Source organism: Mesoplodon mirus (assembly GCF_964341445.2).
Source record: "Mesoplodon mirus genome assembly, chromosome: 1".
Lineage (NCBI taxonomy): Eukaryota > Metazoa > Chordata > Mammalia > Artiodactyla > Ziphiidae > Mesoplodon > Mesoplodon mirus.
The window spans coordinates 1,142,071-1,168,725 of NC_138976.1; the positions used below are offsets into that span (position 1 = coordinate 1,142,071).

The window sequence follows — 26,655 nt, forward strand, 5'->3', positions numbered from 1 at the left end:
TCAGCTGAGGCCCCGGCACAAGTTGAGGGTGTGAGAGGGTCAGGCTCCTGGGCTCACAGCTTCCTGTTTCAGGGGGAGGAGGGCACAGGGAAAAGGGGACCCTTGGCTTTTTCCCGGACAGTGGATGTTACACCTAGTGGCTCATTGGCATCAGTGGAGAAGCCTTCCTAGGCTGGGCCGCACTGTTCTGTGCAGCAAGCAGCACGGGGAGAAGTTAGTGTAGAAGCTCTTACGAGAGAAAAACTTGGATCAGCCCACCCTTACCTCCCCATCTGAACCACACCGGATCCGGGTTGGGGGCTCAGCTTCCAGTGTCCTTGCCCTTGGCTCCAGTCATAACCCCAGCTAACCAACAGCCAAGATGTGGCTACCCCCCACCCTGCCCTAGCCCTCCAGCAGACCGTCCAGGCTGGGCTCTGGAGTGGGCTGAGGGGACTTGGGTGCTCACGGAAAATCTTTATTTACACACATGTTCTCCAAAGTAACAAAACCTTGGTCTAGGCAGGTCCCTTGGCCAGCCCTTGGTGCTCAGGCTCTAGGTGTTTACCTCGTTCCAGCTGAACAGTCCTGTCTGGGAGCCTAGAAAACCCTGGAGGTGGCGGGTGCAGATGCAGGAACTCCACGGCTGCCCGAGTTCTGGGGACCCGTAGCGTCTGGACACTGGAGCAGCCTCGTCCTTTGGTGGCGGAGAAAGGGAAGAGGGCCAAGGGCAGGAGTGGTTCTTGGGTCGGGGCGGGAGGGCCCGGCTGGCCATCAGGTGTACTTGGTGTTGGAGATCTCCTTCCAGAGCAGGGTCTTGAGGTGGCTGAGCACCAGCGAATGGTGTGCCTCCACCTGGCTAGCCAGCCCGCTTAGCGTGGTGCACGTGCGCAGCTGCTTGCCCAGCTCGGCGCGCAGGCCGGCAGGGGCGCCGGGCAGCAAGTAGTCCCGTAGCAGCTCGCACACCTTGGCCAGGTTGGGCTGCACCAGGTCGCCCTTGCACTGCCGCAGGAGCGTGTCGCAGGGCGCCCTGCAGTCGCGCCCGTAGGTGCAGTCCGAGCTGTGCTCGCAGTGGCGGCCCCGCAGGAAGCGGCGCACGGTGGCCTCGGGCGCCACCTGCTGCAGGTCAGCCATCCTGAAGTCGTACTTGGCTGTGTAGCCCACGTTGGCTAGCGTGGTCTCGCACATGTAGAAGGTCCCGTAGGCGCCGTGGAAGAGCTCCTCCACGAACTCCAGCAGGCCGATGGCAATCTTGGCGCGCCAGGGCCACGCGGGCCCCAGCCACTGCTGCAGGGCCCCGTGCAGGGCGGGTGGCAGCAGTGGGCGCAGCAGGGGCGGGAGCACAGCCCCGGGCCAGGAGCTGTGCGGGACCCCCTCGGTGAGGTACAGGTCCCCACAGTAGCCCAGCAGCCGGGAGGCGTGCTCTTTCTCCTGCAGGGACAGCAGCAGCAGGAACTCGTTCCGCTGCAGCAGGGCCCACACTGACTTGGCCTCAGCCAGGGACACCTTGTGGTCCTTGTTGAAATCAGCCATGAGCAGGACCTGTCCGGCCAGCGCAGGCAGGGAGGGCAGGTCTCCCAGGTTTGCCTGTGGTTTGGGGGCAGGAGAGAGGAGGCCAGGGCATCGGCCAGCCGGCCAGCAGGTTCCAGACCCAGCACGTCCGCCAGGCAGGGGGAGCCCCGCCTCCAGCCGACAGGATGGAGGGGACAACCAGGGACCTGCAAGGCCCCCTCGCCACTCCTGGAAGCCCAGCTGCGTCGTCTATCCCCCAGTGCACAGAGGTGGGAGCGCTGGATGGGGCCCACTCACCTCTCATCTGCCCCTCCTCCTCCTCTCCCCAAAGATGCCCCTGGGGCGGGGCCTCAAGCCTCTGGGTGCTCCCTGAGGGAGGGTCTGCTTGGAGCTGGGGGGCTAGCCAGGCACCTGGCTGGCCCGTGTGGCCTCCACCCAGCCTGCCTCCTGCCCTGTCACACGTCCCTGGGCATGAACTTGACTGGCCCCGAGGAGGGCCAACTGACCTTGAGAAAGCTGAGGGTCATCTCCTGGAACTCCTTAATCGAGGTGCCCCGGGTGGGCTTGTCAAAGAGCCCCAGCTCCCGCCGGGGGGCCACGTCTGCCCCCTCCTTCGAGTCCAGGCTCTCCTCAATGCCACACTTGATGGTCACCTCCTTGCCCTGCCAGAGCCCGCTGTACACCTGCACAGGACCACAGGGACCCTCCGTGCAGATGTCCCCCTCTGGCTGCACCGAGGGTGTCTGAGCCCTGGGGCTGGCCCTGGCCCGACCCTGCTGGGCTTACCTGCTGGCCCGGGACAGAGGAGAGGCAGGTCCTCCACTCCACCTGGCGCAGGTTGCACAGGTCCTGGCAGATGGAGCCTGAGATGATGCCCTTGCGGTACCGGTCACACTGGGGAGAGGAGGACGCAGGACGTGGCCTGGGGAGCCCGGCGGGGGCTCATCCTGCCTGCCTGCCTGCCCGCGGCCCCGGCTTCAGCCAGATGCACAGGGAGAAGCTTTCTGCAGTAATTAGGTCAGGCTCTGGAGTAGCTGCCGCCCCCACTGGCCCCTTCTCTGCTCTAGACGAGGCCTTGCAGCCCCCTGAGTCCTGGGGGTCTGGGCTGACCTGAGCAGGTGAGGCTGGAGGGGGTGGAGTCAGGCCTGTCCCTGCGGGGGGGTGGGGGGAAGTCATGGCGTCTGGAGCGAGTGGGGGGTGAATTCCTGGATGCCCATCACCGTAGCCGTGGTGCCCAGGCCCTTGGTGGAGAGGGCCTGGAGGAAGGAGAGGGAAGGGAGGTGCAGAGAGTGTGCTGAGGGGTGGGAGGCGCCAGAGGCCCTGGACTCACCTATGGGAACCAGGGAGGAGGCCACGACAGCCGTTTCATCCAGAGGAAAACCAAGAGACCACACACTGTCATTCTGCCACCTTGGAGGGAGGCCCTCCACCACAGGGGTCTGTTCTGACCCCTGAAAAGCCCCAGGGCCACAGGGCCTTTGTGGGGTGGTCTGCCAGGGAGCCTGGGCGGCAGGGCTGGGCCAGGGCCAGGGAAGGGACCTGTCAGCCGCACCGCCCACCAGTGTGGGGAGGGGCTTCCTCGGAAGCTGAGGTGGGCAGTGTGTCCATCAGCCTCAGGGCTCCTGCGACCCATCAGACATCTCCCCTCCCAGCCTGTTTACTGTGTGCAGACTGGGTGGTGGTGGGGACCCAGCCGAGCACCCAGAGGTCCATGGGCACCAGGTCCGCGGCCCCTGGTCCTGCCTTCCCCACACACACACTGGGTGGCCTTGGACCAGCTGTGGAATATCTCGGAGACGGCTGATACCCCCATGAGGCGGGCAGGTCTCCCCTGGAAAGGAGAGGGTGTCCCCATGGCCCCAGGGACAGGCCTCAGGAGAGCTGGGCCCAGCAGCCAGGGCACTCTGGGAAAACAGAAGCTGCAGGTCCTCTGTCTGGGAGGGGCAGGCTCCTCCTCTGCATGTTGGGGCGCTGCTCGGGGCACACAGGAGGTACTCAGAAAACACCCGCCAGCTCTGAGCGTCTGCTCACTGCATGCCACTGGCCAGACCCCATCTCATGCCTCCTTCCAGGTCTTGCTGCCCGCAAAGGCCCCTCCACCCACTGCCAGCACCAGGCGGCCCGGGCTCATCCCAGACCTCCAGCCCCACTCCCTGGCCCGAGGGGTCCCCAGAGCAGGGCCTTTTCCCGCCCACACCCAGAGGCCGGGCTCCATCCCCACACACACCTGCCCCTGGGTCTCCCCAGCCACCCCGACTGTGAAGGCAGAGCCATGTGTCCAGCACCCAGCTCTGGCCAGGCCCCTGGAGGCCCCCAGTGAGCCTTTCTAGAATAAATGGGCTTGCCTGAGAATGGCCGGGAGGCCCGAGGCCTTCTCCTCTGAGCTGGGACTGCGCCCTGGGTACCTGGTGGCAGCCCCGCCCCCAGGAGGCCTGAGCCAACCCATCAGTGGGCTCCTTACAAGTCCCTACGCATGGGCATGGGCTCTCCCGCTCTGGACCCCCGTGCCCCTCCCACCGCCACCTCTGGACCGCCACCTCTGGATGTTCCCAAGTGTGGCCCCCCTGGGACCTTGCCCAGAACAGGCCTGCTGAGCCCTTCCAGGGCGCCACACAGCAGAGGAGGGGAAATTCCAGGCCCCTGGCTGGTGCGAGGCAAATGGAGACGGGTTCAAGGCCAGCCATCTCCTACGGCTCCCCCTTCGAGACCCCAGGAGCTCTGCTGGGGCAGGGCAGGTCCGTCCCCAAGTGGCATGGAGGCCTCAGAACCCTGGTCGGCTCACCAAGGGCTCCAACCTGCCCGGGGAGGCCAGGCAGGGTGGCTGGGGGGATCAGAGTCAGGTTTGCCAGGGCCCCTTCGGCCGGCGTCACCTCGCCTTCCAGCCAGTCACAGCATCAGCAGGAGCGGTGAGCCACCCTGTGTGCACGCCCGTGGGCGCACAAGCGCTGGCGTGGACAAGCACACACAGGCTCACGCGCCCTCACATGCACGTGCAAGGCCTTGCTGTAGACGCCACGGTGGCGACTTAGCACTGTCTCCTGTCTGAGGCCCTGAAGACCACACCCCGCAGCCTCCTTTGCTGGACTCCTGGCCCTAGGAGGGGCCCTCAAGGCCACCAGTGCCTGCCTGTCCCCGTCTGGGCTAAAATGTCTCCCTCCTGGACACCTCTACAGCTGGCTCTGTCCATCTGTCCGTCCCCAGCCGCCCGCATCTGCGCAGCCTCCCCTTGGCCTCTGCATTCCTCTCTGGCCTCCCCCATGGCCCACCAGGGGCAGCTCTGCAGTCGACACGGTCAGATGTGTCTTAAAACCCGCTGAGCCGGTGCCTCTGAGCCACGTCTCTAAGCTGCCACGGCAGGAGCACTGGCCCAGGAGCCCACAGGCCTGGCCCGAGGTGACACTTACGATGACCACCTGGCAGATGTGCCCGCGGCAGAGCTCAGTGTAGGACGAGTAGTGCACGTAGGCCAGCCAGCTGCCCGCGAAGATGCCCAGCCAGACCAGGAAGACGTACTTGACCCTGAGGCCTGGGAGCCGGCCCTGCGGGGGAGGGGGCCATGAGGAAGTGCCGCATTTGGGGTGCTGACCCCATGTCCCGGACCCCAGCCTTCCCGAGGGGTGCCCCCCCCTCCGGGGGCCAGCACCTGTCCAGCCCAACGTCTCCCTTCCCCTCTGCCTACCCACTGTGGGTGGGGCCGGGGCCTGGTGTCTCCCAGACCTTTAAATCTCACGGGCAGGTAAAAATAAATTCCAAAATGAGGGAGATATGGGGTAGACGCTCTTTATTTTGCTGAATAAAGAGATTTTGAACAATTTTCCCTCCTGTCCTGCCCGCATTTCATAGTGACATGTAACCTCTGCACAAGGTCAGGCTGGAAGAGCACCCCCACCCCCGCACACTGTCCCCCTGGGTGGTGGAGATTTCGGGCTGGACCCGGGCCAGCAGGGGGCGCGGGGTTGGAGGCACGGTCACCCTGTGAGCCTTTAAGAGACACGGCCTCACCCACCCGCGATCACAGAAGCCAAAGGGTGGATACAGCCCGCTTGTCCATTGACAGATGAATAGATAAACCAAATGTGGTCCATCCACATGACGGAATATTATACAGCCACGAAAAGGCAGAGAATCCCGACCCAGGCTACAGCAGTCCCTGCCCTGGTCCCTGTGGGTCCTGTCACCCATGGGCGAGTGAGCCCCTAGGACAGGAGGACATCATGTCCAGTGAAATGAGCCAGACATGAGACAGATCCTGTGATTCCACCCATGCGAGGGCCTCGAGGAGTCAGATCCACAGAGACAGGAAGGGTTGGGGGTGCCAGGGGCTGGGGAGGATGGGGAGTGCGTGTTTAAAGGGGACGGAGTTTGAGTTTGGGAAGATGATGAGACGGGCTCTAGAGACGGTGACGGCCGCACAACAGTGCGAATGTGCTTAGTGCCCCTGAACCGTGCACTTAAACATGGTTAAGATGCTAAATTTATGTGGTGTATAATTTACCACGATAAAGAACAGATAACTAAGACATGCAGCCCCTGGCCCTGCTGCCAGAGGCTCTGTCCCAGAAGTCTGGGGTGGGCCGGGAACTGCTTCTATGGAGGGCTCAGCCCCTCTGCCAGGTTTCCGCAGCTGACGGGTAGAATTACAGGGTGGGAGAGTCCCAGAGCCCTGCAGGAGCTGGGGGCACTGTCTGCCATCCAGCCCCCAAGCCGGGATTGCAGAGGCATCAACTTCCTTCCCTACCCCCACCCTGGTAATCACAGGCCTCACTGGCTGCTGCTGTCCAGGGGCGGCCAGCTGATGGGATGGGGTTACCATGCGCTGACCCGTGCAAGAGCTCAGACACCTTGACCGGGCAGCTGAGCCCCAGAGAACAGGGCCCGGGCCCAGGGACCAGGAGGGCAGGAGGGCCTGGGGCTTCAGGCCAGCCTGCCCCAGAGGAGAACCACTGCCAGCACTGGTCACGCACCCTGCCACCCGCGGGCCAGGGAGCGGCTCCAGTCCTGGTTAGTCCTGGATCCTAGTCACCTGGGGGCTGAGGCCCAGAAATGGGGCCAACGGGTCCCCACTGAGGACAGGGCAGGGGCCTGCAGGCCCAGCCCAGGCATCTGTGCTCATTTTTACGGTTCTTCCAGGAGAGGCGGGGTCCTCACCTCCTGCTTCCCTGGCACCGACTCACACGGAGGTGCCGCAGCAGGAGGGCCTCTGAGAGCTCCAGGGGCAGGCTCGGAGCCTCAGAGGCCTGGGGTGGCCCTGGGGTCGAGTGAGAGGGCTGGGTCTCAGGCCCACTAGTCCCTGCCACTGCATCTGTTTCCGCCAGTTTTGTTCAAAGGGAAAAACAGGAAAGCAGAGGAACAGTGGGTGGGGGGCCGGGGAGCTGGGGATGTTGTCTGGCAGTATGAGGTCAGAGGACTTCCAGCCACTGGTGGACCACGCCCCGAGGTGGAGGTGGGCAGGGTCTCTGGGGGGCCAGCGCTGGGAGTCCTGGGGGGATGGCCAGGACGAGGGCAGGACTGGGCCCAGGGGCTACCCTGGGCCTGACCCAGGCTTCCCAGACTGACTCCAGGGCCCACCCTGGACACTGCCCACTGTCCCGCCAGACGCCCTCCAGCCCAGGCCTTCAGGTGGCGGCCCAGCTCCCAGGACACCGTCCGCACTTGGCTAGCTGTGACCGACCCCCAGGCCCTTATCTTAGGCGGGCACCTCCTCCAGAAGTAGTCCCTGCCCTGGCTCCTGTGGGTCCTGTCACCCATGGGCGAGTGAGCCCCTAGGACAGGGAGTGTCCTGCTCCTCATTGGGTCCTGTGCAGCTGCTCGCTCACCCACCGTGGCCTGCCCGGCTCCTCGTGGAGCCGCTTGGGGGCGCCACTCGGGGGACAGTAACAGCACAGTGATCGGCAGCCTTGGGGCCAGTGACCCACATGCGCCACGACCTCCAACCCTCACTGCCAACCCAGGAGTGTGCTTCACAGGCAGGGAAACTGAGGCTCAGGGTGTGTCCTGACATTACCGGGGGTCCTGGGCTCAAACCACTGGGAACCCACCAGAACCCCTCTCCTGTCCATGCCCATCTGCCGTTCCCGGGCTGAGCTCAGAGGCCTGACACTCAGGGTCCGGGACCCGCGACTCTGGCCTCCCCTGCGGCAGCTCGGTCAAGGCCTTTCCCGCAGGACGGGGGCCGCTGCACCCCCTGCCTCCCAGCATAGGGGTGGACACAGACCCTCAGCTCCCACCTTGCCCAGCGCTGGGTGGGGACCACCACGAACCCGAGGCCCCAGGCGGGCAGGGAGGGCTTCTGGCACAGACGAGCACCGGGTTACCTGGCTCTCACCCTTCTCCCCAGAGGGGAACACCGTGGCCTGGGCTCTGATCAGGGCTGTCTCCTTCTGCCCAGGGGCTGGGGTCCTGGAGGGCACTGAGGTTGTAGGTGTGGCCTGGATGATTTGAGACTCTGATGTGGGCCTGGCTCAGATCACCCAAAGCAGAGGTGACAGGGTTCCTGACAGCTGGCACCCGAGGCAGCCTGGGCCTCCCCTGCAGATGGCAGGGTCCTGAGAGGGACAGTGATTCGTCCAAGGTCACTGTGGGGTCAGGGCACACTCCTAATCTCGGGCTGGCTGGGGGATGGCCCAGGGGGAGGGTAGTCCTTCTTAGGGTGGTTCTACGGGTCCCCAGTTTTCCATCACAGAAAAACAAACCTGGTCTTTTAAGTAGAGGGAAGTGGAGCGGACTTGGTGTGGCTTCCGGGCCTGCGGGAGCAGGTCCAGCCCGCGGCGGGGTGGGGCCTCCTTCAGCCCCAGAGGCAGGGGTGCCACCCTGCAGCATCCGCGGGGCCCTGCCGCTCCGCTCACCGCATGGACAACCCTCACCCCAGTCCCCAGTCCCCTCCCTGCCCCCAGCCTCCCCGGGGGCCACGCACCGCAGCGCTCATCGGCCTTGAGTCCCGAACCCGCCCCAGGCCCCAGGCTGGACGCCGCGCGCCCCCGCCGAGGCCCGGGCCCCACAGCGGGCGGGGCGGGGGCGGGAGCCGGCCGGGGCCGGGGCGGGGGCGCGCCTACCTGCAGGCCCTTGGAGAAGGGGCAGAAGAGCACCAGGTGCGCCAGGCGCCGCAGCCGCCGCATGGTGGGCGCGGGCCGTGCACCGGCCCGGCTCGGCTCGGCTCGGCTCGGCCTCAGCCCCGCGGGCCGGCCCGCAACGGCCGCCGCGCCTCCTCCCCGCCCCGCGTCCGCGCCGGAGCGCTCGCCTCTGACGGCCGGGCGGGCGCGCGCGGAGGGGAGGCGCGGGGAGGGGGCGCGGCGGGGACGCGCGCTGGGTGGGGGCAGGGAGCAGAAGGCGGGAGAGGGCGCGTGGCCGCGAGGGTGGCGGTGCGGGGGCGCGCGGCGGGGAGGAGGGAGGAAGGGAGGGAGGAAGGAAAGGAGGAGGGGGAGAGGGGGTGGGGGGGAGGGAGGGCCGGGGGCGCGGCGGCGGGCCGCGGTGCTGGTGGGAGGTGACCGCGGCCCCGCCTCCAGCCCACCGCCCCCCTCCCCGCGCACCGCCCTGGAGAGAAAGGGGAGGGCGCCGAGGCCCCGCCCACCCGCGCCCCCAGCCCGCACCCTTGAGCGGCGGGGTCGTCACAGGCGGGGCCGTCGTCACGGGAGGGCACTGTCACGGGCGGGGCCGTCGCGCGCGCCCCTGCAGAGAAGAGACGGGTGGTGGAGCCGGGCGGCCTGAGGAGGTCCCACGGGTCAGGGTCGGTCGCGCGGGGCGCGGGAGGGGCGGTGAGCCCAGGGACCGGGGCGTGTCGCGGCTAGGTCCCTAGTGGGGTCCGGCGCCAACCACCTGGCCCGGAGGGGCCGTGGACACTGCGGCAGCGTTTGCCTGTTTCTCCCACTGTTTAAAGAAATACAGGCAAATGCGCCCTTTCACTGTGCATCTCTGCCGGTGTTTACACAGACAGCCCTGTGGGCACCACCGCTTTCAGGCTACAGAACAGTTCCACCCCCGACAGACCCCGGGGCCCCTCTTCCTTCCAGCCCTCCCGTGGCCCAGCCCTGGGGAGCTCGGGCTCTTCCCCTGCACATCCCATAAATGGACGAAAGCAGCCACAGCCTTCAGGTCTGGCCTCTGTCATTAGGCAGAGGGCCCTGGAAATTCAGCACCCCCTCTTTGCCAGGGTGACTCCCGGCACCAGGCACCAGCTTGATTAGCCAGTCACCTCCTGAAGGCCCTCGGAGTTGGTTCTGGCTTTGGGGGATCAGGAGCGGAGCTGCCATCAAGTCGAGTTTCTGTGTGGAGGAAATTCATTGTCACTGGAGTGATACAGAGCAGGGATGCCGAGTGCTGTGGTCAGGGTAGGTCAGAGCTGCCAGGACGCTTTCGAGCTGCACGTTTACATCCCACTGCAGGGTATGGGAGTTCTGGTTGCACCACATCTTCAGCAGCACTTGGTATTGTCCGTTTTTAAATTCTGGGCATTCGGGACTTCCTTGGTGGTCCTGTGGTTAAGACTTCGCCTTCCAATGTAGGGGGTGCGGGTTTGATCCCTGGTCGGGGAGATAAGATCCCACAATGCCTCGCAGTCAAAAAACCAAAGCATAAAGCAGAAGCAATATTGTAACAAGTTCAATAAAGATTTTAAAAACGGTCCACATTAAAAAAAAAAAAATTAAAAAAAATTCTGGCCATTCTACTGAGTGTGCAGTGGTGTTTCTTTGTGGTTGTTATTTGCATTTCCTTAACAACTAATGACGTTGAATATTTTTTATGTACTTAGTTGCGACCTGTATATAATCTTTGGCAAAGAGTCTATTCAAAAATTTTGCACATTTTTTTATTGTTTCCTTGTTGTTGAGTTTTGACAATTGTTTTATATCTTCTGGAAACCAGTACATTATCAAATATGTGATTCGCAAAGATTTTCTCCCAGTCTATGGCTTGTCTTTTCATTTTCTTAACAGTGCTTTTCAAAGAGCACAAGTTCTTAATTTTGGTGAGGTCCAATTTGTCCATTTTTTCCTTTTTTTCGTTTGCACGTGTCAAGTCTAAGAAACCTTATCTTTGCTTAACCCAACCCAGGGGCACAAAGATTTCCTTCTGTGTTTTTCTTCTAGAAGTTTTACAGTATTAGGCTTTACACTTGGGTCAGTGATTCAATTTGCGCTAATTTTTGTACATCGTGCAAGGTATGGGTCAAGGCGGTGTTTTGTTTTGGGGTTTGGGGGTTTTTGTTTGTGGGGTTTTTTGCATGGATATCCAATCGTTCCAGCACATTTGTTGAAAAGATGAGCCCTGGGATGGTTTTGTAGGGGAGTGCCTCCAACGAGACACTGCCCTGCAAACAGTTTCCCCAGCTCCCAGATAGTGGTTTTCCAGCAAGTTCCGGAGGGCAGATTTCCTGCAATTCTGCCAACACCACAGTGACTTCTCTGCTGTCCCGAGAGCCACAGCTGAGCTCTGCCAACAAGATCTCAGCCCGGGTGCAGGGGTTCCAGCTCAGCCCTACAGGTTACTTCTTTTTTTGGCTGTGCTGCGCGGCTTGTGGGATCATAATTCCCTGACCGGGGATCCAACCCGGGCCCTCGGCAGTGAAAGCGTGGAGTCCTAACCACTGGACCACCAGGGAATTCCCTACAGTTTACTTCTTGTGTCTGTTCTTCACTCCAGTCTTCCGTTACAGTTAGTAATTCTTGTAGCAAACTTTCCCGGTTGAGATTGCCATGTGGCTTCTGTCTCCTGATGGGACCCCAACTGACACAGGTCCGGTGCAAAAGGGACATGGGCATTTTTATTTTTATCTATTTTTTTGGCCACACTGCACGGCTTGCGGGATCCTAATTCCCCAACCAGGGCTTGAACCCGGGCCCTTGGCAGTGAAAGCGCAGAGTCCTAACCACTGGACTACCAGGGAATTCCTGACATGGACATTTTTATAAAACTTATGGAGACCCACTACACCCCACACTTTGGACCACATGGCCCACCCGCGGGCACCCAATGTCCTCAACCAAATGATCGTTATACTCGGATTGATGGCCAGGGTGGTCCCATAAGAGAGTCCAGGTGGCTGGACCAGAATTAAGTTTGCATTCCCTCGATCCCCTTGTGGACCCTCCAGGCTGGCCAAAGGGTCCCCTTAGGAGAAGGGAGAAGCATCTGCACAGGAGGGTTGGGGTAGAATCCTGATTATCTCCAAAGGATCTGCATAACCCCACCCCCACCCTTTCATGCTGGTCATTGCCAAGGTGACCAAACAGAGGTGCTCCTCTCTGGGGACAGCCACATTCAGTGACCAAGCTGGCTGGCTAAGGTGTGTGGGCCAGGAGGAGGGGATGGTGGTAGAGTCAGGAATCTCCTAAGCGAACTTTGGAGAGGCCATTCCAATGCTCTGTGACACCAGCGGCTGTGGGCACTGGGAAGCAGGGAAGGGCCTCTGGCACCTTGACTGCCAGCCCACTGTGGGGCGGCTTTTGTGATGAAGAAGCACCATATCAGGCTGCAAATGAAGCCAAACACACGACACTGCTCAGAGCCATGTCTCGCCTTCTCTGTCTTTGTGTCCTCACATGACCTTCAGGGACCCTATTTCCAAACAGGCCACATTCTGAAGTTCTGGGTGTAGCTTTGCGCAGTGGCAGTATCGTAGCCAGTGAGGTTTATCCGAGGCGCGATTATTGCTAATTGGAGCTCCGGGTGACCATGAACCCGGGGGGAGTGGGGAGCGGGCCACTATCCAACCCAATACACAGACCAAACAGATATATCATTGGAAACGGCCCAAGAGTCAGTGAAAATATAACACGTTTTATCAAGGGACCCCAAAATAGAAATGGCTTAATCAGGAGACACGTGTATTTCTCTTTCATGTAGCACTCCGAGTGTAAGCGTCCGAAGGCTGATATGGAGACTGCACTTTCTCAGGGACTTCCTCAACACCTGGTTTCTGTCTGGCAGTCCAGAATGGCTGCTCCAGCTCCAAACATCACCTCCACACTCCAGCAAGGAGGAAGAGCAAAAGGGACGTGAAGAGCATGACTTTCCCTTTAAAGACAAGACCTAGAAAAGCATACCTCTTCTGCTCACATCCCATTGGCCAGAGATTAGTCATATGACCTTTCTTGCTGCAAAGCCTGCAGGGAAATGTAGTCTTTTTTTTTTCTCTCCTGGGCAGCCGCATGTTCAACTAAACTCCAGGTTTTTCTAGTGGGCACAAGTATGGCACGGGGAAAATGGAGAAATGGAGACTTGAGCCCTGGGCACATTGCCCTTCCAGACATAGCTCATCCCACTGCGCAGGCCCCGCTGACCTAGGACTGAGGTCAAGGGTCACGCAGTTCCCTTCAGACAGGTGTTTTGGGAGGTGTGGATACCTTCAGGCTCAGGCCAGCCCTGGGGAATGTGATGTCTGCCTTAAGACCCAAAGGATGGGGGCAGGGGGAGGGAAGGGGAGGATGGAGTCCAGGCAGAGGGACAGAACCTGCAGAGGCCCAGAGGCAGTGGACCGTGGGCAGACATGGAACCTGCACTTTGCACGGTGGATGTTGGCACACTCAGGTGACGCAGCAGCAGGGCTGTGAGTCCCTCGTGCCTCTCTCTGCACTTACGCTTCGCTCTTCCGACTAGTCGGGTGTCTGAGGGTCCTGGGGGTCTCAGTCCGACGTGTGTTGCCCCGTTCTCTCACTCGCGCTGCGTCTCCACCACGTGCTTGTCAGTCTGACCTTGAACTCATGTTTGTTTGACCTTAGCCCATGGGAATCCCGTAGCTCTAAACCCAGGGTGCTGGGAGGGATGGCGCCTGCGTGGGTGGGGGCCCCGCAGAGCTGGAGGTGCAGGGCTCAGGGCACAGCTGCGGGCATCTGCCCTCGGGGCCGGGGTCTCCCTGCCTGCTCACCACTCACCTGCTCCACAGAGGTCAGAGGTCTTGGGAGACTTCCGCTTCTCAGATCCCAGAATCCAAGTTTTTTTTTTTGCAGTGGGAGGGTCCCTTGGGTGTCTAGTGCACTGCCTGCAGTGAGCTGAATAGTTGCTCCCAGAAGAGGTGTGTTCACATCCTCACCCCTGGACCCTGTGAATGGGGCCTTATTTCAAAAAAGGATCTTTGCAGATGTCATTAAGTTAAGATCTCGAGAAGAGGAGACCACCCTGGATTACCTTGGGGGTGGGGGGCAAATCCAATGACCAGTGTCCTTATCGGAGACTCACAGAGGAGAGACAGACACAGGGAAGACGGGGCAGAGGCAGGAGCCGTGCTGCCCAGGCTGAGGAACAGCTGGCCAGCAGGAGCTGGGAGAGGGAAGGGCCCTCCCCTGGAGCCTCCAAAGGAAGTGCGGCCCCCCACACCGGGATTTTGGACTTCTGGGCTCCAGAACGGGGAGACTAAATTTCTGTCGTTTTAAGTCACCCTTCGTGGTAATTTGTTATGGGCGGTGCTTTCAAGAACCAGAAAATTCCGTGTCTGGAATGTGGCTTGCAGCAGGGGCCCTGGACAGATGGGGCTGGTGGGCCTGCCTGGTCCTTTGAGGCTTCCAGCTCCTGCCCCGGAGTCTGGACTGATCTTATTTTCCAGACGCTGAGGGATTCTTTTCAAAATGCCTTTTGGACTCCTTGCTCTTCTTCTTCCCAGAATGTTCTCCCTGTGGATTCTTTTTTTTTTTTGGATTCTTTTCCACGCATCCAGTTGCAAAAGCATCCCGTATCAGTGATCCACTGTGGTATAACAAAGCACCTCAAACCCAGCGGCTCAGCGAGCAGTGCTGCGTGTCAGGAATCCCAGAGCGCCTCAGCCATGCGATTCTGGCCCAGGATCTCTATGACATTGATTTCAAAACGTCAGCCGGGTCTCTCAGTCCTTTGAAGGCTTAGGTGGGACTGGAGGACCACATGCTGGCAGGTTGGTGCTGGCTGGAGGTCAGTTCCCGGCCATGCTGACCTCTCAACGGGGCTGCTTGAGCATCCTCACAATATGGTGGCCAGCGATCTGAGCTCCAGGCCAGAGCCGTGGTCCCTGGAAGTTGCACACCAGCACTCCCCCCTATGCCGGGAGTGAGGGTCCACACAGGGAGGCTACAAGGGGATTAAACCACAGCAGGAGACCCTGAGGTTAGACCCAGCGCAGAACTTTCTTAGTGTGACACCAGACAATGCAGCATATTTCCCAGAGTGTTCTCACAGGAGCCCTGAGATGGAGGACTGTTCCTCCACGCTCTACAGATGGCCAACCTGGGTCGAGAAGATGCACAGCCCCTCAAAGCCACGCGATGCGGTGATGGGGCCAGGATTGGAACCCATCTGCTGATTCTGGCTCAGCCTTCCCCTCCCCCCTGACACCCCTACTGTCGCCCTCCCTCCTGTGTCCTCTCTCCCCTCTCTGTCGCTCCCTCCCTCTATCCCCCTCCCCCCACCTCCTCCATCCCCACCCTGACCCCCTTGCTGTTTCTGGAGGGAGGCAGAGGTCACTGTCCTGCAAGGTCTTGGTCCAGGCCGAGGTCCAGCCGGCCTCGGGGAGGCAGAGGACACCATGGACTCGGCAGCACAAGGGCCTCAGGCTCCGTGGCCCGAGCCTGCACCCTCCTGACAAGCGTTCCCAGGGCCACGCGTTCTGTCAGCCAGCCCTGGGCCGGGCCCTGCTGTGTGCGTGTGTATGAGTGTGTGTGTGTGTGTGTGTGTTTATGTTTGTGTGTGTGTGTGTTTGTGTGTGTGTGTGTGTGTGTGTGTGTGTGCAGGCTCACAGGTGCCTGCCCGCCCAGCCCTGGGCTGGGATGAGGAATCCAGCAGTGATCAGGGCCGGACAGAGACAGACTCGGCCCCGGCTGCGGGGGCCTCAGGGTCAGTGGAGAGCCTGACACTGCTGGGCGAATGGAATGGGGGTCCCACGGGGAAGCCCAGCATTAAGGGGGCCTGAGTGACCGGCAGATCAGGAGGGCCTCTGTGAGAGGGTCTTTTGGGCTGGGACCCACCCAAAGGGGCCTGCTGTGGAGGGGAGGGGGCGTGCGTGGAACTCCCGGCAAGGGAGCGGCATTGGAAAAGGCTCTGAGGCAGGAAGGAGCAGACGCATTCCGGGGGCTGAAAGGAGACTGTGAGGGGTGCTGAGGGTGGGCTCACCGGGAAAGACAGTCTGCTGCCCAGAACGGAGCGAGGGAAGCAGGTAGGAGGCTGGATCCCCCGGGACTGCGGCCCCGCCTTCTCACGGTTCGCTAGCGCTGCCCAGGGACAGGGGACGGCGGAGCCTCTTCCTCAGCCACCCCCTGGGGTGGGGGGGGTCCATGCAGTGTTACTGTGGAAAGCAGCAGGTTAAAAGCCTTTGACCCAGAAATGTCACCTGCTGGAACCCGTCCTAGTTAATCATTAAGGAAAGGGACACAGATTTCGCGGGTCACCCAACCAGCCTTGTTAAGAGAAAGTTCAGAACACCCTAAACGCCCCCCGTCGAGCGGTGACTGGTTACATAAATGAAGGTCTGTTCAGGCAACACAGTATCGTGCAAACTTTATAACAGAGCTACAGCCCTGGGCCCTCAAACGCTGGGCGCTTCTCAAGAGATGCACGTTCTCCAGGGCCCGGGGGCCTGCCCCACACCCACAGGGAGGCCACAGCCTGCTTCAATGGCTTCAAAAGTCCACGATTTGGGGGAGAAACCAGTCTTTCTGATGCCAAAAGGAAGCTTATTTTTACGATGACGTTTAGACAACTTCTTTTACGTGTCATTCAAGTGAAAAAACAACATTTAAAAACTTCACTTGTAATTTGTGGATCCCCAAGAATATAGCTGAGGACTGTAATTCTGTTGAGAAAAGCAGAGCAAAGAAAAGTAGGGGGAGTGTTACCCCATTTGTGGGAACTACACACAGGTATGCAGGTGCATATTGATGGGTGCGTATAAAAAAAATCCTAAAATCTGGAAAGCCACACACTTAGATGCTACAGTGATGACAGTGGTTAGATGTTGAGGGTATGGGTGACTTTTGTTTATTCTTGCCCACCTGTATCTTTTTTACTGAGGTGAAATTCATATAACATAAAATTAACCATTTTAAGTTGCAGAATTCAGCGGCATTTAGCACACTCACGATGTTGTGCGATCAGCACCTCTATCTAATCCCAGAATATTGTCGTCCCCCCAAAAAGGAAATCCCCTGACCTCATACGCAGTCACTCCCCATGCACCCTCCCTCCAGCCCCTGGCACCCACCAATCTGAGTTCTGCCTCTAAAGATTTTTCTATTCTGGATATTTCATATAAGTGGAATCGTACTATATATGCCTTTCTGTGTCTGGCTTCTTTCACTTAAAATTACCTTTCGATGTTCATCTGTGTGGTAGCATGTGTCCGAGCTTCATCCCTGCTCATGGCTGAGCAGTATCCCATTGTATGGATGGACCACGTACAATGGACTATTATTCCATTCATGAACAGAAATGTACCTTCATCAGCGGGTGCACATTTACCTGTATCTTTTACAATGATCGTCTAAGACCTCCCGGGAGAAGGAATGAGTCAGCCGCAGGGACCGTGTCCCCGCTTTCTCTCCCAATTCCCTCCCCTCTCCTGTCCTGCTCCCTTCTCTCCTCCACCCCCCATCTGCTTTTGGGCTTCAACCCACCTGACAGTCCGGATCTGCAAGAGGTAAAGTTAGGACTGTTGTCAACACAGATCATGAAAACGGCTCGTGTTCCACTCCGGGCTCTCTCAGATCTACGAGACTTGAAGACGCCCAGCAGTACCACTCCAGTCGCAGAAGGACAAATGTCATGGCCCTAAGGGGAGCTGTGCACGTGTGTAGGTGCGTGCGCAAACATGCAGGGACTGTTCATGCACGTCGAGGGTCTGGAGGAGGCGTCAGCCAGCCCCGCCGTGGGACGCCAGCTCCATCCGGTCTCCAAAGGGCAAAGAGGGCTGGGGTGGACTCCCGGTGCGGGCATCTTGGCTTGGCTATGTGCAGTGTTCCTCTAAGAGAAACACGGAGGGGAAGCTTGCCCAACTTCTGTTCTGTGGGACAGGGCCCGGTGGGCACAGGAAGGGAAGAGTTTACCTAGAGGCAGCTCTGCGGGACGACCACAGCAGATCAGAACCCACAAGCCATGCCCTGGGGGGCGAGGCCTCTCCCTCGAGGCTGCCCTGCGGGGCTCAGTCTTCTGAAGGCAGGTTCTCCCCAGAGGGGTGCTGCATGTGGGCAGCACCCTGTGGGACCCCTGTGACCTTCAAGACGGGCTCCTGTGCTGCTGTGGTCTCACTGGGCCAGGTGCTGAGCGCCAGCCAGGCCATTTTCCCTGGGCGGGCCTGAGCTCCTGCCCAGGCATTAAGAGGGTGGTGTGAAAACAGATCCACCTTCAGTGCTGCCTGGGCTGCCGCAGGGCAGGGACCGAGTTCTCGTGGACACTCGGGGTCAGACAGAGCCCAGGATCTGGCCCCGCACCGGCTGGGCTTGGCTGCGTCTGGCAGCACAGCGCGGTGGGAGGACTCCGCGTGTGCCCTGGGGAGGCCCTGGCCAGGGTGGACCCCGCACATATCCCTCCCGTCTGGGGCGGCGGTGCCCCACGGACCCCGCGCGGCCCGTTCACCGGGGCGCCCAAGGCACCTGGAGCCAGCCAGCCAGCACTCCACAGCGGCCACTGCCTTCGGTGGGGATTCTATTCAGACAGCAGGGGCATCAGCCCCAACAGAGCAGGCGGGGCCTCCCCGGATGCTGGCCTTAGAGGCATTTTGGGGGCGGAGGCAGGTGTGGGGGTGCCCAGGGACAGGCAGAGGTGAGCGGATCTGCCCGGGAGCCCCTGCTCCCTCACGGCGCCCGTCCGTGTAGGGGTCGTGGCTGCCACATTGCTGGGTCCACCTGGAAGCAGAGCTGGTGACCAGGCCTGGGGTCTCCCACGGGTCAGGACCCCCAAGGGTAACTAGGAAAAGCCACCTGCTGGCTAGGACGGCCCGGGGCGCGGAGAGGCTGAAGGACGTCCGGGGCCGCGCACATCTGCTCATGCCTGCTGTGACCCCCCGGACCCCGACACGGAGCCCGAGCAGGGCCGTTATCCGCCAGGCCCATAGCTCAGGACCCTGGGCCCACGGGCTTTTAGGGGCCCACAGAAGTGCTTTCACCTTTTTTCAGATCAGAAAGGAACCAGAAGGAAAAAAATGAACTCCTAGGGTTCCTTGTATACCAACACAGGCATAAAATAAATCTTCAATGTTTTCACAGAGGAAGGAGCCCACGGAGGCCAAGTGTTGAGGACCCACCCCAGCCCCAGCGGGGAGGACCAGGGGCGCTGGACCGTAGATGGAGGCCTGTCAGTGCAGAGCTAGGGAGGAAAGCAGGGAGGTGAAGGTGAGAAGGGTTAGGGAGAGAGAGGGAGGGAGAAGGAGGGAGAGATGGGGAGGACAGTCACGGAGCCACAGCTGGGAGCCCACAGCCTTGGTGGCGGGTGGCAAGCTCTGCTGCCCCCAGCCTCCAGGGGCGCGTGGCCCGGCACTGCTGCTCCTGCCCTGTGCGCACCAAGGGACAGGGAAAGACGGCCTTCGCCGGGCTCCGACCCTGTGCCGGGTGCACAGATGGGCGGGGTTCGGAGGAAGGGAACGGATCCCAAACGGAGCTCCAGCGGGTGGGAGGAGAGAAGTCCCCCCAAACCCTGCACAACCCCTGACACCATCTCGGCCATAGGGTGGGCGCCAGCAAGAGCCCAAGAGTGCCGGCCGTCCAGGGCCAACCACTGTGTGCATCGCCAGGGCAGCCAGCCCAGGGCCAGGTTGACTCTCAGAGGGTTGTGCCCCGCTGGGGAGCACAGGGGCCCGGGAAGGGGGAGCGGGGCTGGGGGGCGGTGGGCCCGGGAATCCGGAGCTCCTCCTTCCGTTCCTCCACCCTGCGGCCACGGCTGCTTCCACTAGAAGGCAGTGCTGCTCAGCCGTCGGCAGAGGCCCGGCCAGCTTGGCAGTTGCAGCCGAGAATGAGAATTGGGGCTGGGGTACAGGATGGGGCCCTACTCTGGGGAAGGGGTCACTGGATAAAATACAGGACACCTGGTGAGATTTCCATTTCAGATAAACAACGAATGACATTTTTTAGTATGGGACATTTTTTAGTATGGGACATACTTGTCCTAAAAAAGTATTCCTTGTTTATCTGCCTGAAAGATCTTACCCAGTGCCCTGTATTTTTTTTAAAATTTATTTATTTATTATTTATTTTTGGCTGCATTGGGTCTTTGTTGCTGTGTGCGGGCTTTCTCTAGTTGCGGCGAGCAGGGGTCACTCTTCGTTGCTGCGCGCGGGCCTCTCATTGCAGTGGCTTCTCTTGTTGCAGAGCATGGGTTCTAGGCACGTGGCCTTCAGTAGTTGTGGCGCACGGGCCTAGTTGCTCTGCGGCATGTGGGATCTTCCCAGACCAGGGATCAAACCTGTGTCCCCTGCACTGGCAGGCGGATTCCTGAACACTGAGTCACCAGGGAAGCCCAGTGCCCTGTATTTTTAAAAAATATTTTATTACTGATATTTATTTTGTTAAAGTAATTTTACTTTATTTATTTTTTGGCTTCATTGGGTCTTCGTTCCTCACACGAGCTTTCTCTCTAGCTGTGGCGAGCGGGGGCTACTCTTTGTTGCGGTGTGCAGGCTTCTCGTTGCTGTGGCTTCTCTTGTTGCTGAGCACAGGCTCTAGGCACGGGGCTTCAATAGTTATGGTGGGACTTCCCTGGTGGTGCAGTGGTTAAGAATCCGCCTGCCAATACAGGGGACACGGGTTTGAGCCCTGGTCCGGGAAGATCCCACATACCACGGAGCAACTAAGCCCGTGCGCCACAACTACCGAGCCTGCGCTCTAGAGCCCGTGAGCCGCAACTACTGAGCCCGTATGCTGCAACTACTGAAGCCCACGTGCCTAGAGCCCGTGCTCCGCTACAAGAAAAGCCACCGCAATGAGAAGCCCACGCACCACAACAAAGAGTAGCCCCTGCTCACTGCAACCAGAGAAAACCCGTGCGCAGCAATGAAGACCCAAAGCAGCCAAAAATAAATAAATAAATCAATTTATTTGGAAAAAAAAAAGTTATGGTGTGCGGGCTTAGTTGCTCTGTGGCATGTGGGATCTTCCCAGACTAGGGCTCGAACCCATGTCCCCTGCATTGGCAGGCAGATTCTTAACCACTGTGCCACCAGGGAAGTCAGAGTGTCCTGTATTTTATTACTTTATTTGCTAGGTCTGCTGACCATTCCTGGGACAGCACAGGCAAGCGCAGGGAAGGAGTCCCGGGGGGGCTGCAGCCCCGGCTCCAAGTTCATCAGCTCAGTGACTGATGTCCGGATGGGTCACCAGGAGGTCACACCTGCCCTGCACGGTGACTCAGGTGAATCTTGGCAGTGGTGCTGGCTGACATCCAGGCAGAGCTGGGCGGGGCAGGGCAGGGCAGGGCGGGTGGCTTAGACTGAGCTCTGAAACCTTGCCTCTGACCTCTTACCCAGAAGTAGCAGGACCCACTGACTTTGACTCGGGACTCATTTATCCAGGCCTCTGAATGGTGACGGGTGTGGTGAGGGTCAAAGGCCGGAGAACTGGGTCTGCTCACTCTGAAAGGGACGGCTGCTGCAGTTCATGTTGTTGGAACTCTCTAGACTTGTGTGGTGCACTACCTGGGTAACTGTGCCAGGGGGTCCTGAGCCGTGTCTCTGTTTCCCTCTTCACCCAGGGGCTCTCCCTCATCTCCACCTGCCAGGCTTCTGCTCCCACCACGGTCCCTGTGCTCCCACAGGAGTTTCCTTGGTTCGATGTAGGTCATGAATTCACCTGGAGTTTCAGTGGGTTTATGAACAGAGGTAGGGGCTCTGACTCACCCTCCCATCCGCCACGTGGCCAGCACTCCACTCCACGGCTCGCTTGAGTGGGTGTGTGTGAGTGCCGCAGAGGGGCAGAAGCCAGAGCTCAGATACCCCGCTCCCTGGGACTGGGTCTCCACGGGGAAAGACGGAGAGGGCAGGACAGACAGAAACGGCAGCAGCACCTGAAGCCTGTGTGCAGGTCATTTCAGTGACCAGTGCCTTCTCGTGTCTGCTTATCTGGAGGGCTATCCCTGGCGCAAAAGCAAGCCAGCCGTTCCTGCCAGTGGCTTTTCCCCGATCTGTGGGTGGTGGGCCCAGCTCAGCAGTTCAGGGCCTCAAGTGTCCGCGGACAGCCTGGGAGCGGGCAGGCTCAGGCAGCAGGCGTGCTCCTCCCTGCACTTGTAAGGGAAGAGTCCTTCATGCACTCACTCTCGTGCTCATTCATTCATTGACCAGTGAACTGTTCGGGCCCCGGCCATGGAGCAGGGAGCTGCGTGGAGAGGTCTCAGGGGCCAGACAGTGGGACTTGAGCCAACGGGCGGTGGCGAGGTGGGGCAGGAAGCCGCCTACCTCTGCCCACGGAGCCCCAGGGCCAGCAGGACCCAGGGACACTGGCTCCTTCCCATGCACACAGCACCCCACGGCCCAGGCCTGGCCTGGCTGCGGGGGGATTGGGGGGTCCCTGGAGGCCCTGGGTGGCAGCCATGGGTCACCCAAGCAGCTCGGGGACAGAGAGGAAACATGGGAGAAGGAACCCACGGGGAGGGCCTTGCGTCCCCCGGTCCCTTATTCCCACTGGACCAGGAGGGACGATGGCCCACACAGGGGAAGGCCACTGGCCAGCGGTGGCGGGCGGAGCACAGGCCCGGGTCTCTGCAGAGCGGAGCGCCCAGCCTCCCACCTTCCGCCTCCTCTGCTCAAGGGGCCGCCTGAGGAAGAGTGGAGCGCCGCTCCCTGAACTGAAGAGTCTGAGTCTCCGGGGTGAGTTTGCAGAGCTGCCACCAAAGGCCCTCCCCGACCACATAACGGACCAGACAGACGTCCCACCTGACCTCACTCAGGTGAGGGGCTGAGGGGAGCAGGCCGATTTGGGATTTCGATTCAGCATATGCAGGGGAGGGTGAAGGAGGCCTGGGCAGCAGCGGGGGCACAGCCCCGGCCCCTCCCCCTCCCCCCCTTCACGGTGGAGAGGACGCCCCCACCCGCCCCGGCGCAGGGGGCTTCCCTGGTATCTGTGGCCTCCTCCCCTGCGGCGGTGAGGCAGGACAGAAGGGACCAGGGCCCCTCCGAGGCCCCATGGCCCGAGAGGCAGCCCCTTGGTTGGGGGTGGGGCATCAGCCGAGGCCGGGACTGGGTGGCGTGAGGCAGCGGGCGACCTGTCTGGCCTCCAGACCTGTCCAGCACCACGGGCTGGCCTGCGGAGCACTGGGGCAGCTGACGGAGTCTGGATGCCAGCTGGGCCAGGGGTGAGGCGGCTGAGGGCCGCTGCCCAAGGAGAGGCCTGGCACGCCACGCAGCCTGTCCGCCTTCAGCTCACGGGCCCCACGCACAGCTGAGGAAACTGAGGCCCAGAGAGGAAGGGCTGGGCCGAGGTTATCCAGGGGGCTGGACAGGGATGCCTGGGTCCGACTCTGGGCACCAAACCCCATCTCCCGCTCCGTCTTGCTGGCCGGGGACCCTGGGGGGCCCTCTCGCCCTTCTGGGCCCCTGTCTGTCCAGTGCGGGGCTCAGTGAGGCCATCTCCGAGGACCCATCGGAGGCCTGGGGTATGGCTGATGTCAGGGGCAGGGAGGCCGGTGGGGCCCGTCGGGCGCCGGCTCCAGGGCCTCAGCTCGGCCTCTGCTTGGATGCTTTCTGCCTTCAGCCCCTCTTGTCCCTGCTGCCCCTCCCACCCAAGCCTGGCACTCAGACACGTGTGTCGTGGCCATGAGGGGCTGTGCAAGGGGGCCGCCACCTGGGACGGGGGGCCCAGCTCTCCAGCGATGGGAGGGGCTGCTGCGGAAAGGGCCTCACCCCGGAGCCTTCAGCTCTGGCTCCTCTTGGGGCTTTTGTCTCCCCTGCTCTGTCCAGAGGCATCTGCCCCACGGCCCCGCCGCTCTCCGCGCTCCTCCGGCCCTCTGTCTCCCAGGCTACACACCCTCTCTGGGAGGAGAAGAAGCTGCTCTGCCCTGCCGGCCCCTCCCCCCGGTCTTGTGACCCAGGAACTCCTGACAGTACAGCCAGATGGCGATTTCCTGTTGACCCCGGAGCCTCCGTGTCCCTGGCTCCCTGTGCCCTGGCCAGCACCCCTGGAGCCCCGGCCGCACGGTCCTCTCCCCCATCCCTGGGGAGTTTGTGGCCCCAGCACCGCCCCCTGAAGAGACCTGGGAATCAGGCCCAGAGGCCTCACTTCATCTATTTTTAAGCACAAGTCCATGAAAGATTCACAGGCTCCTTTATTTACTGGTGGTGGGATGGCACTGGTGCCTTGTGGCACACCCACCAAGAGGTCCCAGATCACAGGCCCCAGCAAGCTCACCTGAGTGCCCGGGGGCAGCCCAGGCGCCTCCCTCTGCAGGGCCCCGCTCTGCTCTCCCGACCTTCCTTCCTCCCAAGGAGCTTCTCCCCAGGAGATGAGACTCCTGGAGATGCCTCCCCAGAGGGAGTGGGGCTCCCCCCTGTGCCCCCGACCAGCTATGCAACTGGCTGCTCCCCATCTATGTGGTCCCTGATCTCCGGCGACTGCTGAGGCTTGTCCCCTCCCTGGCTTTCGCGTCCTGGCCTTTTATCTGGGCAGGTTTGAAGGGAGAGGAATCCACCTCCGGATGCCAGAGGCAAAGTCGGGAGTGGCCTTGCTTCCTGCTGGCCTCCTAGAAACAGGCCACAAGGAAACTGAGGCTCGGGGATATTGGAGCTTAGCCATTTCTCTGGAGTTCAAAGGCTGGGCATCCCGCCCCTGCCCCTAAAGCCACATGGCGAGGAGGGGTGCTTTATCTGGGCCTTCCTTCCAGATACCCCACCCAACCCCAGATAAACACAAGGACTTCAGGGCCCCTCCCCTTGGCTGCTGCGGGCTCCTGTGGCCTCAGGAGGTGGTGCCGGTTCAGCCCGATTGTGTCACCTGGTGTCAGGTGCTGTCTGGCTGGGCAGGTCCCAGCTAATGCCCAGGAGGGCTCTCAGCTGTCCTCCAGCAGGGGATGGGACTGACTTAGCAACAAACTCCCCCAGCACCTTCCCTGGGAGCTTGTGGGGACTCGGGGCACCCAAGAGGGTCAGGCAGGACGCTGGTACATCCCTGCCTGTCAAAGTAGCATTCTCCACGTGGGAGGAGCCCGGAGAAAGCCCACGCCAGGCCCTGCTTCGTCATGAATCACTCATTTTAGAGGAAAATCTCATGTCTCGGTATCTCCACCAACCCAGAAGATTCTCTGGTGATTCACTTTCAAGAAACAAAAAGAGTTATTGTTAGCCTTCCAAATGGGGCATTACAGGAGAGTATTGAATATTTATTTCAGACCCAGTGGAGTCTGAGGCCCCTCCTCCTCTCCCTCCCTGTCAGGGGAAAAGTGGACGTTTTCTTTCAACACTTCCCCAGAGGAGGAAGGAACTGGGAAAGAAGGCAAAATTGAGCAACAGCCTGTCTGTCTGTCTGAGGACAAAACAGCGGCGTCCAGAACCACCAGCCCTGGGAGCAGGAGGACAGGGCAGCGCACCAGGCGCTAGCAGCCTTCCCGGGGCCGTGGGTGTGGGATACGGGGCCGGGCCGGCTTTTCCCCTGTCACCTCTGTAAAATGGGGAGGCGCTTGCTCTGGGGAGTATTTGTGGAGCACCTACTGTGTGCCAGGCATTATTCTCTTGGGTGTCAGACGCCAGAGCAGGCACGGCTCAGTGGAGCAGCCCTGGGAGGTGGGGGAGAACGGCCACGAACACGAAAACCCACGAACGCGTAACTGAGTCACGGGAAGCGCTCGGAAGAATGAAGCCCGGGAAGGGATGTGAGGGGTGGGTGGGGCTGCCTTGGCAAGGTTGGTGGGCTGGGAGCTAAAGGACCAGAAGGAGCCCTTGGGTAAAGCAGCTCTGTCTGCCCCTGGTGGTTGTGAGCATGGGATTCCGTTCCTCTGTAAGGACCCTCTGGGGCCTCCAGCTCAGTGTATTTCTACACCCCGTCTGAGAAGCCCTCCTGGGACCCGGCCTCCTGCCCCGGCAGCACTGCTGGCTGTCGTGCGCCCACCTGACCTACGAGCCTTTTCTGGAGTCTCACTGTGGTCTGTCCAGGGAGCCCCAAATCCTGCAGCCAGCCCAGGCACAGCAGTGCCGGCACCCCCTCCCCGGGGGGCTCTCAGGCCTCCTCTAGAGGGGGCAGCTATATCCTGTTGCAAGAGTGGAAAAAGAGACAAGCTGTTCTATTTGATGCAGAATGGTGGCCAGACGGATTTGGAGCAAGACTGAGCTGGAGAAACGCCCCCATAGGCTTGTGAAACGCTAAGGACACCTGTGAATGGGCTGCTCCACCCACAGCAGGGAAACCGCTCCTCTCTTTGGGCCTGGGACCCCCATTCACTCCACGATGGGAGCTTTTGTCCTTGTCAGCCAAAATAGCAGTTTGGAGAGGGGGGAGGCTTCAGTGAAGTATTTCAGTTACAGATCACCTTAGCATCTGAAAAAGGGAAGAGGCCAATAGTAGCGTTCTTAAGGCCCCTGGGGCTCCACACATGCGGCCACTGGTAAATTGCAGCAAACCCGGGACCCAGGCCACAGGTGGAGGGCACTTGTGCAGAAAGGAAACTTGGTTTTACAGCCCCGATCTGCTCTGAGGCCTGCTGGCTGGGCGCGCAGGGGGTGACCCGGAGCACCGGGCAGGGTCCCTGCTCCTTCCTCCCCAGAGCCAGCGCAGGCCCAGGCGCTGGTGTGGTGAACACAGCCGCCTGGCACCGGCCCCGGCCTGGCACCGGGAGCGCTGGAGATAACAGGCGGGCCCTGGCACCCAAAGCCGTTGCTCCCAGCCCCGCCCAGGAACACGCCTCACGCCTACTCAGAGCCCCCTCCCCTCAGTCCTTGCGCCCACTGGGCCGCACGAGGCTGGGTCTCCCCTCAGTCGCTGGCGCGGACCCGAAGCGGCAGGCTACCCGTCGGTCACCGGGCGCGGTTCAAGGGCCCCTTGTGTGGCAACCGGTCTGGCAAGGGCAGCCGCGTCCTCGGCCGCCTTTGGAGCCGCGGTCTAGGGCTCGAAGGCGGTGCCCGCGGCTGGGGGGAAGGCGGCCCGGCGGCGGGGACCTGCGGGGTGCCACGGCCCAGGCGACCCGCTGCGGGGATGCGGGGGCTGGGGAGGGGCGCAGGGCCAGAGGCCGGAGGTCTGGCGGCGGGGCACGGGCAGTGTCGCGGGCGGGGCGGGGCGGGGCGGGGGCGGCGCCGGGCCGGTGACC

At 61.0% G+C, this 26,655-nt stretch overlaps 1 protein-coding gene across 2 annotated transcripts; it reads right to left on the reverse strand.

The window, feature by feature from the left end:
- Window positions 1–100: 100 nt before the first annotated feature.
- DIPK1B (divergent protein kinase domain 1B) lies at window positions 101–8,758 on the reverse strand. 2 transcript variants are annotated; one of them, XM_082600314.1, is made up of 5 exons: window positions 8,544–8,758; window positions 4,896–5,030; window positions 2,278–2,385; window positions 1,998–2,174; window positions 101–1,566 (listed from the first exon to the last, which is right to left on the reverse strand). In XM_082600314.1, exons 1-5 carry the CDS (start codon window positions 8,604–8,606, stop codon window positions 754–756), a joined length of 1,296 nt encoding a protein of 431 aa, XP_082456440.1. In that variant the 5' UTR covers window positions 8,607–8,758; the 3' UTR covers window positions 101–753. The 2 variants fall into 2 exon arrangements, with proteins under 2 accessions (XP_082456440.1, XP_082456441.1); XM_082600315.1 differs by lacking the exon at window positions 8,544–8,758 and adding an exon at window positions 2,602–2,747 and having other exon boundaries at window positions 4,896–4,963.
- Between the last annotated feature and the right edge of the window lie 17,897 nt (window positions 8,759–26,655).